This window comes from Oryx dammah, unplaced genomic scaffold, assembly GCF_014754425.2.
Source record: "Oryx dammah isolate SB20612 unplaced genomic scaffold, SCBI_Odam_1.1 HiC_scaffold_1, whole genome shotgun sequence".
Taxonomy (NCBI): Eukaryota; Metazoa; Chordata; class Mammalia; order Artiodactyla; family Bovidae; genus Oryx; species Oryx dammah.
In genome coordinates, this window is record NW_024070185.1 from 81040363 (window position 1) to 81053231 (window position 12869).

At 33.5% G+C, this 12869-nt stretch overlaps 1 protein-coding gene across 2 annotated transcripts in view; it reads left to right on the top strand.

Annotated features, from left to right (window-relative positions):
• Nucleotides 1-12869, top strand: part of ERCC6L2 (ERCC excision repair 6 like 2) — a 151092-nt gene that overhangs the window by 16759 nt on the left and 121464 nt on the right. For both annotated transcript variants that reach the window (XM_040245234.1, XM_040245244.1), the window contains exon 3: nucleotides 1560-1679. In XM_040245234.1, coding sequence (XP_040101168.1) covers nucleotides 1560-1679 — 120 coding nt within the window. The remainder of the gene's footprint in view (nucleotides 1-1559; nucleotides 1680-12869) is intronic.

Consider the following 12869-nt stretch of genomic DNA (forward strand, 5'->3'; position numbering starts at 1 on the left):
CCATTCGCATTTAAGTCCGTAAGGCATGGATTTAAGTGTATTTCATAAGCTGAATATGTGATTATTACACAGTCATCTTAAATATTTTCTAATCTCTGTTGTGAATTCTAGTTTAAAATACATTCCTTACTTTGCAAATACTTGGGGATTTTCTGTTTATATTTTTTAATTTCTTGTGCTGTGACCGAAAAACATATTCTATATGATTCTTGTCTGTTGGATGGATTAAGATTTGTTCTATGACCTTCCATGTCAATTTTGGTAAATATTTTATGTGTACTTTAAGTATAAAGTATGTTTTGTTGTAGTTTACCATTGTCAGATGTATATTAGGTCAAGTTTGTTTATCATTTTACTAATACATTCTATATCTTTACTGATTAGTTTCTCTTATTAAGTTATTTCAAAATATACCACTGTGCTTATGGATTTGTCTACTTATTTTGTTTCAGTAGATTTTTTTCTTTAATAATTTATACCTCTTATAACTTGCAAATGAAATAATTTTTATCAATATCATGTCCCTGTGTAATTTAGTAATGCTTTTTGCCTCAGTCTTATCTGATATTAATATAACTATATTAACTTTCTTTGGTTTCTATTTGCATGGTCTGTCTTTTTTCATTTTTTGACTTACAATTTTCTCTATGTCTTAGGTTTTCTGTGTGTTAAGCACACATGTTTTGTGTTTCTGAAAATCTTTTGTCTTTTAATTAAACTATTTAGCCTACTTCCACTTTCTAATGTATTTAGATTTATTTATTTTAACATTTTTATTTGATATTGGAGTACAGTTGATTTATGATGTGTTAGTTTCAGGTGTACAGAAAAGTGGTTCAATTATACATATACATACATCCATCTAAATATATTTAGATTTAAACCTACAGTTTTACTATATGCTTTTTATTTATTGCAGGTCATCTATCATTTTTGTCCTCTTTTTGTATAGATTGTTCGTATTATTTTATTATTCTTCCCATAGTAGATCAGTAGTTACACACTGTTGTATTTTTCTCTAGTGATTACCTTAGATATTATAATATGCATCCTTGAGTTACCTGTATTTATTGGATACAGAAAAATAGACAAACTTATTAACCAAATATTATTCCCTTAAGGAGTTTATTTTCTACAAGGAAAAAGGAATGTACATAGTTTATTGTAATAGCGAATAATGAAGAGATAGATTTCATGAATAGAAATACATAAGAAAATAATATCCCAGCTAATGAGACTGAGAAAGAATTCATAGAGTGTTCGACATTATAAATCAACTATACTTCAGTAAAATATATCTATTTAAAAAATTTTCAAGGGAGAGATGGCGATGTGAGGATTTTTGTTTTACTGCATTCAGTGGTAACTTTTATATTACTATTTGTTTATTAATGCAAATAAAGAAAACCTATACTAGTGGTTCATATTGTTTTTCTTCTTAGCAAATCTGTTTGTACATACTCATATTCTCATTAATTGAGTAGCTATTCATGTGAGTCATAAAATTTTGTCCATCACAATACACAGTGATTAAAACTGTTGGATTTTTTCCTCCCTAGGTTATTTCATTTTTAGCTGCAGTTTTGGGTAAAAAGGGAACTCGTGAAGATATTGAAAATAACATGCCAGAGTTTTTACTGAGAAATATGAAGAAGGATCCCCCTTCTACAGCAAAAAAGGTAAGATATCTAGAAATATAAACTTCATGAAGCTGCTATTGCAAAGGTGTGTGGAAACTTTGAAACATTACACATTATAGTATAAATTTAAAACAAGAATTTATAGACACTAAATGTTCGTTTTATAAACCTAATTTCTGAAGGAGTACCAGTTTCATCCTTAAATTAGATTTGATTTACTCTCAAAATAGTAAAATATAATTTGTTTGAACTTTGGGGAGGCTTTGAATCTTTTGCTTGTCAAGATTTTCAGTTAATTTGATTGATTTGTTAAATTTCCATGAATGTGTATGTAAAGTTAATTGAAGTCCCTTGTATTGTTTTTTTATTTATTTGAGAATGAAAAACAGACAGTTGTAGATATTTCTAACAAAGGTATGTCCTGATGAAGTTGCTTAGCAAAATAACCACCTCCTGAAAATATGAAACAAATCCTCCCTGAACAAGGACCATTGAAGCTGGAGTCAGAAAAGCTAAGATCTAGGCTTGTCCTTCCGTGACCATGTGACTGTTAATGCTATTCATAACCATTCTTAAACTTTCTCCTTTGTAAATATACATTTATGAATGTCTTATACATAATTCTTATTAAAAAAATAAGAGATTTCTTTAAAAAAATGAAATCCACAAAAAAAGGTGTATTTTCGGTGTGTGGGCAGCTTCCTGGGTGGCTCAGCGGTAAAGAATCCACCTGCCAGTGCAGGAGATGGGGGAGATGCGGGTTCAATCCCTGGGTCAGGAAGATCCCCTGGAGTAGGAAGGGGCAACCTGCTGCAGTATTCTTGCCTGGAAAATTCTATGGACAGAGGAGCTCAATGGGCTATAGTCCACAGAGTCGCACAGAGTTGAACATGACTGTGCAACAGAGTTTGTGAGCGTGCACGCGCACACACACACAGACACACAGACACAGAGGTATGTGTCCGACTTTTGTCCTCAGCATCCAGGAAACTGAATAAAAATAAAGTTGAAGTGATTTCATGAAATCCTTATCATATTATGGTAATGTTAAAACTATTTTCTACAAGTTTTAAAACCGTGTCTTTTATATAATTCTCATACATAGAATTTCTGAAAAGGTCAAGTTTACTCCTGTCTATAATTTGGGGCATTTCAGTGTAAAATTTTGAGAAGCATTGGCCTAAGGTATTATTAGTAATAATTATTGTTACTTTAAATTTCCTATTATTTTCAGTTGCATAAACACATTCTTAGTGTCAAATTTAATTTGACCCTAATGAAACATTGTAATTCTTAACGTGTTTTAAGTTTTCAAGAGTTCAAGTACTGTTTTTCACTTTGTTTTCGTATTGATTTGAGTATGTTGAACCATCCTTGTATCCCTGGAATAAACCTCACTTGATGGTGTATGATCCTTTTAATGTATTGTTGAATTTAGTTTGCTAATATTTCATTGAGGATTTTTTGCATTTATGTTCATTGGGCCTATTATCCTGTTTTCCTTTCTTGTGGTATCCTTATCTGGTTTTGGTATCAGGATAATGCTGGCTTTGTGAATGAGTTTGGAAGCATCATCTCCTATTTGTTGTTGTTGGAAGAATTTGCAAAGAACTGGTTTTATTTGGTAGAATTTACCAGTGAAGGTGTTTGGTCCTAGATTTTTGTTTGTTTGGAGGTATTGGTTACTGATTGAATCTTCATACTAGTAATTCTTCTGTTCAGATTTTCTGTTTCTTCATGAGTCAGTCTTGGTAGGTTTTATGTTTATAAGAATTTATTTCTACCTACCATTTATTCTGGCTTATTTGATTTGTTGGTATATAATTATGCAGAGTAATTTTTATTATTCTTTCTATTTCTGAGTTATTATTTGTAATGTGTCCTTCATTCTAATTATATTTATTTGACTCTTCTCTCTTTTTCTTAGTCTAGGTAAAGGTGTCAGTTTTGTTTGTCTTTAAAAAAAAAAAACAGCCTTTAGATTTTATTCATCTTTTCTATTGCCTATTCTCTATTTCATTTATACTTTCTGATTTTTTGTTATTTCTTCCCCTTTATTAACTTTGAGCTTAGTTTGTTCTTTTTATAAATTCTTGAGGTGTAAATTTTAGTTGTTTATATGATATCTTTTTTTTTTTTTTTAATGTAGGCACTTAGCACTGTATACTTCCCTCTTGTAACTCCTTTGGCTGTGTCCCATACGTTTTGGTATGTTCTATTTCAGTTTTCATTTGTCTTAGGTATTTTTAAATTCATTTTTTATTTCTTCATCCCACCGGTTGTTGAGGAGCATTTTATTTAATCTCCACGTATTTGTGAATTTTTTAGTTTTCCCCTTTGATTGATTTTATACTATTGAGGTCAGATAAGATGGTTGATATAATTTTAGTCCTCTTATGTTTATTAAGATTTGTCTGTGTTCTAACACTTAGTCTATCCTGGAGAATGTTCCATATGTGCTTGAGAAGAATATGTATTCTGCTCTTGTTAGATGCATCTTGTATGCGTCACTAGGTCAGTCTAATCCAAGCCTAGTTCAAGTTCAGTGTGTCTTTATTGATTTCCTCTCTGAGTGATCCATAGTTGAACGTGAAGTGTTGAAGTCTCTTATTGCTGACTTTTTTTTCTCTTCAGGTCTGTTAATAATTTACTTTATATATTTAGATATTCTGATATTGGGTATATAAATATAGTTGTTACATCCTCTTAAATTGACTGTCAATTCAAGCACTCTTCTTACAGTGCTTGGGTTAAAGCCTATTTTGTATGACGTAAAAGAGCTATGCTTGCTTTTTTTTGGTTTCCATTTGCATGGAATATCATTTTCCATTCACTCACCTTCAGTCTATATGTGTCTTTAAAGCTGAAGTGAATCTCTTGTAGGTAGTATTTGGGTCTTTTTTTTTTTTAATCTAATCAACCACACTGTCTTTTAGTTAGATGATTTAGAAAGTGAAAGTGAAGTGAAAGTGAAGTCGCTCAGTCGTGTCCAACTCTTTGCGACCCCGTGAACTGAAGCCCACCAGGCTCCTCCGTCCTTGGGATTCTCCAGGCAAGAATACTGGAGCGGGTTGCCATTTCCTTCTCCAGGGGAACTTCCCGACCCAGGGATCGAACCCAGGTCTCCCGCATTGCAGGCAGACGCTTTAAATGATTTAATCTGTTTACATTTAACATGCCATTACTTTCCATGACCCAGTCCTTCCAACTGCCTGTTTTTTGTTGAGTTTATATTATTGCTTTATCTTGTTGGTTGTTGTATTTAGGTTTCATCTAGGAAAATTCACTTTGTGGGGTTTTTTGGGGGGTAGGGAGGAGTTTTCTCTTACATAGGTAAAAGATGAATTCCTCAGGTCCTCAAATATGTCTTCAAAAATGTTAGGAAGGGTATTTGGTAGTGCCCGTCTAAGTATTTTACCACTATTAGATATATATTTTTATATTCTTTTGTTTTAATGACATCAATAAATTTAGTTGGTAATTAGAACTGGAATTCTATAAAGAAGGGTTTTGATGATTACCAGTGATATCCTACAATACTGGTAATAGAAGCCTATGTGAACAAAAATTATAATTTTGTGTGATGAAATTTATGAAAGATAAATTTGTTTTGATTGATTTAAAACTTTGTGCATTTTTAAAATGTAGTCTGTGAAATAGCTGGAAGAGAAATAAATTTCTTGTATTTATTATGCTCATGCCAAAATTGCAGTGGAATCCTGAAAAATTAATGTTAGAACCACTTAAAAAATATCCTTTCAATGAATTTAAATATTATCAGTTAAGGAGTGATGAGTTTGAGTTATGTATGTGTGTTACATGATACATCTTATATATATATTTAACATTTTCAGGGGTGAATAAATCATCTAAGAATGTGTGAAATAGAGGTTTTGTGCCAAGAATAAATTCCTAGAGGAAAAGATACAAACTTTGCATTTCAGATACTAATTCTTTGAATGATTATTTAGATTTAGGCTGTTAAGATTGAAATCCAATCTTTACAAAGATGAATCAAATACTACTATCTTGTTTGGCAAAACTTTAAAAATACTTGTGTGGTAAAACTTTAGTCATTCTATATAAAATTCATAATCAGATTAAGGCAGAGAAGGATGATTTTTCTAGCTATCATAATACTAGAATCAGCTGCGATTTCATTGGTGATTAGACAAAAAATTTTTCCAGTGTTTTACTTACTATACACTATTTCTTTAGTTTATTGTCTTGCAAATGATGCTGCTTGTTTGATTTTCTGCTGTTGCAATCTTCGTATACTTTGGATATTAACCCCTTGTTGTATACATGATCTGCAAATATTTTCTTCCATTCAGTAGGTTTCATTTTCATTTTGTTGATTTCCTTTGCTGGGCAGAATCTTTTTAGTTTGATGTAGTCCTGATTTTTTGTTTTTGCTTTTGGTTTTAATTTAAAAAAATTATTGTCAAGATGTTAAAGAGCTTACAGCCTATGTTTTCCATAGAACCATAGAAGTTCTATGGTTTCAGGTCTTAGTTTTGAATCTTTAATCCATTTTGAGTTCAATTTTGTGTGTGGTATAAGATAGTAGCCCAGTTTCATTCTTTCGCATGTGGTATCCAGTTTTTTAGCACCATTTATTGATTTCTTAACAATATTTATTCATCCATGAGCATGGATTTTCTTTCCACTTATTTATGACATTAAAAATTTTAATCAGTACCTCATAGTTTTCAGTGTACAAGTCTTTTATTTCTTTGTTTAAATTTATTCCTAGTTGTTTTATTCTTTTTGATACAATTATAAATGGGATTGTTTGCTTAATTTCTCTTTCTAATAGTTTATTGTTAGTATATAAAAATAAAAGAGATTTTTGTATGGAATTGAATATCCTGGAACTTTGCTCAGTTTTTCTATCAGTTTTTTCAGTTTTCTGGTGGCGTGTTTAGGGTTTTCTATGTATTTCTGTGTCATTGGCAAATAGCGACAATTTACTTCCTTTCTAGTTTGGATTTTTTATTCCCTCTTGCTAGGACATTCAGTATTATGGGAATAAAGGCTGTAGAAGTGGGCATCTCTGTTTTTTTCCTTGTCTTACATGCAAAGTTTTTAATTCTCACCAATGAGTATGATCTTACCTGTGTGCTGGTTATATATAGCCTTTATTATATTGATGCATGTTCCCTCTATACCAAATTTGTTGAGTTTTTATCATAAATGGATGTTGAATTTCCTCAAATGCTTTTTCTGCTCCATTGAGATGACTGTATGATTTTTATTCTTCATTTTGTCACTATGGTGTATCATGTGATTGATTTGCATATGCTGAATCATCCTTGCATCCCTGGAATAAATCTCACTTTTCCAAAGTATAAGATCATTTTGATGTACTGTTGGATTCAGTTTGCTAATATTTCACTGAGGATTTTTATATTTATGTTCATCAGGGATATAGCCTATAATTTTCCTTTCTTGTGGTATCCTGGTCTGATCTTGGTATCAGACCTCATAGAGTAAGTTTGAAAACATGTCCTGCTCTTGCACTTTTTTTTGAAAAGTTTGACAAGGATTGGTATTAATTCTTCGTTGAATGTTTGGTAGATTTTACCAGTGAAGCTGTCTATTTCTGAACTTTTATTTGGAGGTTTTTGGTTACTGATTCAGTTTCCTTACTTGGAGCTGTTGTGTTCACACTTTCTATTTCTTAGATATATTAAAAAATAGAAAACTGAATCACTAGATTGTGATTCAGTCTTAGTAGGTTGTATGTTTCTAAAAATGATACATGATAAATTTCATCTAATTGTCCAGTTTGTTGGTATAAAATGATTCATAGTAGTCTCTTATGATCCTTTTTATATCTATGGTATCTGCTTTATTAAGAAGAGGTGGCAAGAATACACAGAAGAGCTAAAGATCTTCACGACCCAGATAATCACAATGGTGTGATCACTCACCTAAGAGCCAGACATCCTAGAATGTGAAGTCAGGTGGCCTTAGGAAGCATCCCTACAAACAAAGCTAGTGGAGGTGATGGAATTCCAGTTGAGCTCTTTCAAATCCTAAAAGATGATGCTGTGAAAGTGTTGCACTCATTATGCCAGCAAATTTGGAAAACTCAGCAGTGGCCACAGGACTGGAAGAGGTCAGTTTTCATTCCAATCCCAAAGAAAGGCAATGCCAAAGAATGCTCAAACTACCGCACAATTGCACTCATCTCACACACTAGTAAAGTAATGCTCAAAATTCTCCAAGCCAGGCTTCAGCAGTATGTGAACCATGAACTTCCAGATGTTCAAGCTGGTTTTAGAAAAGGCAAAGGAACCAGAGATCAAATTGCCAACATCTGCTGGATCATCGAAAAAGCAAGAGAGTTCCAGAAAAACATCTATTTCTGCTTTATTGACTATGCCAAAGGCTTTGACTGTGTGGATCACAATAAACTGTGGACAATTCTGAGAGAGATGGGAATACCAGACCACCTGACCTGCCTCTTGAGAAACCTGTATGCAGGTCAGGTAGGAACAGTTAGAACTGGACATGGAACAACAGACTGGTTCCAAATAGGGAAAGGAGTACGTCAAGGCTGTATATTGTCACCCTGCTTATTTAACTTCTATGCAGAGTACATCATGAGAAACGCTGGGCTGGAGGAAGCACAAGCTGGAAGATTTCCAGGAGAAATATCAATAACCTCAGATATGCAGATGACACCACCCTTATGGGAGAAAGTAAAGAACTAAAAAGCCTCTTGATGAAAGTGAAAGAGGAGAGTAAAAAAGTTGACTTAAAGCTCAACATTCAGAAAATGAAGATCATGGCATCTGGTCCCATCACTTCATGGAAAATAGATGGGGAAACAGTGGAAATAGTGGCTGACTTTATTTTTGGGGGCTCCAAAATCACTGCAGATGGTGACTGCAGCCATGAAATTAAAAGACTCTTACTCTTTGGAAGAAAAGTTATGACTAACCTAGATAGCATATTAAAAAGCAAAGGAATTACTTTGTCAACAAAGGTCTATCTAGTAAAGGCTATGGTTTTTCCAGTAGTCATGTATGGATGTGAGAGTTAGGCTGTAAATAAAGCTGAGCACGAAAGAATTGATCCTTTTGAACTGTGGTGTTGGAGAAGATTCTTGAGAGTCTCTTGGACTGCAAGGAGATCCAACCAGTCCATCCTAAGGGAGATCAGTCCTGGGTGTTCATTGGAAGGACTGATGCTGAAGCTGAAACTCCAGTTTTTGGTCACCTGACATGAAGAGCTGACTCATTTGAAAAGACCCTGATGCTGGGAAAGACTGAAGGTGGGAGGAGAGGGGGACGACGGAGGATGAGATGGTTGGATGGTGTCACTGACTCAGTGGACATGAATTTGGGTGAACTCCTGGAGCTCGTGATGGACATGGAGGCCTGGTGTGCTGCGGTTCATGGGGTCGCAAATAGTTGGACGTGAATGAGTGACTGAACTGAACTGATCTGCTTTAAGTTCTCTTTTATTTCTGATTTTATTTGTTTGAGCCTTCTTTCTTTCTTTCTGTTGTATCTAACTAAAGGTTTTCTAATTTTGTTTGTATTGGTAAAGAATCAGCTTTTGGTTTTATTAACCTTGTCTGTTGCCTTGCTAGTCTCTATTTCATTTATTTCCTCTCTGATGTTTATTATTTCCCTCGTTCTACTAACTTTGGGCTTCATTTTGTAGTGTGTGGTTTTCTGGTTCCCTAAGGTGTAGAGTTTGGTTGCTTATTTGAAAATTTTCTTAATTCTTGTGGTAGTTGTTTATCACTGAACTTTCCTCATAGAGTTGTTCATAGAATTGAGCAGTCCTCGTAGAATTGATGTCTAGTTTCACACCATTGTCATCAGGAAATGTGTTTGACATGATTTCAACCTTCATAAATATATTAGGACTTTTTTGTGACTTAACATATGATGTTTTCTAGAGAATGTCCCATGTGAATTTAAGAATATATTATGCTGCTTTTGGAATGTTCAGTATGTAAGTTTTAAGTCAGTCTGGTCTGAGTCATTTAAGGTGCCGCATGTATTTATAGATTTGACTTGCTTAATTCTTGAATATTCTTGGTAGTTGATTTACTCTTCATTTATTTGCTTTATTTATGTTTTCCTCAAATGGTTATAATTTTACTCGTCATTTCCATTCTCGTGTTTTGTTTATGTTTTCAGTCAGTTCAGTTGCTCAGTTGTTTCTGACTCTTTGCGACCCCATGGGTTGCAGCACGCCAGGCCTCCCTGTTCATCACCAGCTCCCGAAATTTACTCCAGCTCATGTCCATTGAGTCGGTGATGCCATCCAACCATCTCATCCTCTTGTTGTTCCCTTCTCCTCCCACCTTCAGTCTTTCCCAGCATCAGGGTCTTTTCAAATGAGTCAGTTCTTCATATCAGCTGGCCAAAGTATTGGAGTTTCAGCTTCAGCATCAGTCTTTCCGATGAATATTCAGGACTGATTTCCTTAAGGATTGACTGGTTGTATCTCCTTGCAGTCCAACTGACTCTCAAGAGTCTTCTCCAGCACCATAGTTCAAAAGCGTCAATTCTTCAGTGCTCAGCTTTCTTTATAGTCCCACGCTCACATCCACATATGACCACTGGAAAAACCATAGCTTTGACAGGACGGACCATTGTTGGCAAAGTAATGTCTCTGCTTTTTAATATGCTGTCTAGGTTGGTTATAACATTTCTTCCAAGGAGCAAGCATCTTTTAATTTCATGGCTGCAGTCACCATCTGTAGTGATTTTGGAGCCCAGAAAAATAAAGTCAGCCACTGTTTCCACTGTTTCCCCATATTTGCCATGAAATGATGGGACCATGGCATCACTAAGATCAGATGCCATGATCTTAGTTTTCTGAAAGTTGAATTTTAAGCGAACTTTTTCACTGTCCTCTTTCACTTTCATCAAGAGGCTCTTTAGTTTTTCTTTGCTTTCTGCCATAAAGGTGATGTCATCTGTATATCTGAGATTATTGATATTTCTTCCAGCAATCTTGATTCCAGGTTGTGCTTCATCCAGTCCATCGTTTCTCATGATGTACTCTACATATAAGTTAAATAAGCAAGGTGACAATATACAGCCTTGACATACTCCTTTCCCTATTTGGAACCAGTCTGTTGTTCCATGTCCAGTTCGACCTATTCCTGACCTGCATACAGGTTTCTCAAGAGGCACGTCAGGTCGTCTGATATTCTGATTTCTTTAAGAATTTTCCACAGTTTGTTGTTGTTGCGTTTAACTGGAAGTAATTTTACTTGTCATTTCCATTCTCATGTTTTGATTATTCTGTTTAATGAAACAGATGATAGTGATTGTTTTGCTAACCATTGATCTGCACAGAATGAAATTGATCTGATATCCATTTGTAACTTGCCACTTTGTTAGAATATTTGTCAAATTTTAGTATTACTATTATGCTGCTTTTCTAAAAAGGATTTGGAGAGGCTCCTAGAGTAGATTCTCAACTTAAATTTCCATGTATTAGATCACCAGAATATACCAAGGGAAAGATTATGCATAGTTAGCATGTAAATTAATTAGATTTGACATTTTTGAAAGAATTAGGTTATATGCTTTAGAACTTTGAGTTAAGTAGTAAAAATTCCATTTTTATGATCTGTAAGTTCTCTCAATATAGGTACATTTTATTTTTCAGTTTGATGTATCACTTCCTCCAGTATGAAATTTTTACTTTGGCTATCATGCTTGGTCATTGTCCTCTGAATATACAGTCCTCTTCCTGCCTTGCCATTGACACATGCCTTCATTCATTAATTTATTTATCAACTGAACACCTTTATTTTCTAAGCACAGCACAAAGTATTGTAGTTACAGTGGATTTAAGATATGAAAATGATATATTGTTATCGGTTAAGAGCTTTGGAATTATACAGGCATGGGTTCATCTTGCTTAATAACATCGTGGCATTGGGCATATTATTTAACATCTCTGCACCTTCGTTTTATCATCTTTAAAAGGAAATATAAAATATTTCTACTTTGTAGCCTCTTTTATGTGAAATTCTTGAGGTAAGGTCTGTCAACTACTTTGCACTGTCTTTAGCCCATAGTAAGTGCTCAGAATTGGTTCTGGTAATTGTTAGTACTATAACTACTCCTACCACAAAAATCATCACACATGAAAAACATCTTTGGGTATTTTGTCACAGTACATAACACATCATTTTTCTAAAGCCATAGTATACAAAGAATGAAACTTTAAAAACATGTACCCTAATAATTGAACTAAATTTTTTGAAAGAGATAAAAGTAATTTAATATTCTGTAGTTGTACTGTTAAATGTGGCCTCTGTTGATTTCTTAATAACTTTGAGTGGGCAAATTTTAATTTCATTTGTATTACATTTTAGACCTAGTTCTGTAACATTGTTTATTGACTTCAGAAAAAATAAGAGTTGCTTTTTAATTAATGACTTAGCAGTTGGACAGTTCTTTCCATTTTATTGTTTTGGCATCCTTTGCTTAAATAAGGCTTATTGAGTTAAGTATTTTTCACAACATGGTAGTAAATACTTCAAGTTATTCTTCTTTTATACTTTCTCTGGACTTTGCAAATGGCGTAACTCAGTTCTCTTTCCTCTTTTAGTATTAAAATTAGTTATTGATTTATTTGATTTACTTTTCATAGTTTTGAAGATCAGTAATGTCCATAAGGAATGTCTTAATTTTTAAACTTACATTGGAATCTTAAAGCTGGTTCTAGAAATCTTTACATTCATTGACACCTTTGGTGAATGACCCCTCAAGTGGAAAACTGCTCAAAGTGCTCAGATGGTGTTTGGATAACATTTTCATTGTGTAATATTGAAAAGAGGGTAGGAACAGAAGCTTCTTACTTGTAGCCCCCATTTTTTTAATTGAAGGAGAAAAATGGAATTCATAGAGTGAATTCCAAGTAGAAGACAAAACTATTTGAGAATTAATCTGTTCTTTTTCTTTTTTCTGTTTCTAAAAGAAAGTCACAGACTTGATATCTTACAGCTGATAAATGGCCCAGCTGAAATGCTTCATAGAAGAGAATGTAGGATTTAGAGTAATATTATTTTATTTTTTGTTAAACTGAAAATTTTCAGCATATTCAAACTTTAGGAAAGAAGCTTACTTAAACCCTATTAAAGATAATAGTTCAGGAACAGTAAGAGATAAAAACATTAGAAATTAAAATGGTTGATGACAGCAGGATTTTGGATTGGTATAGGAAAGGTCAATGAAA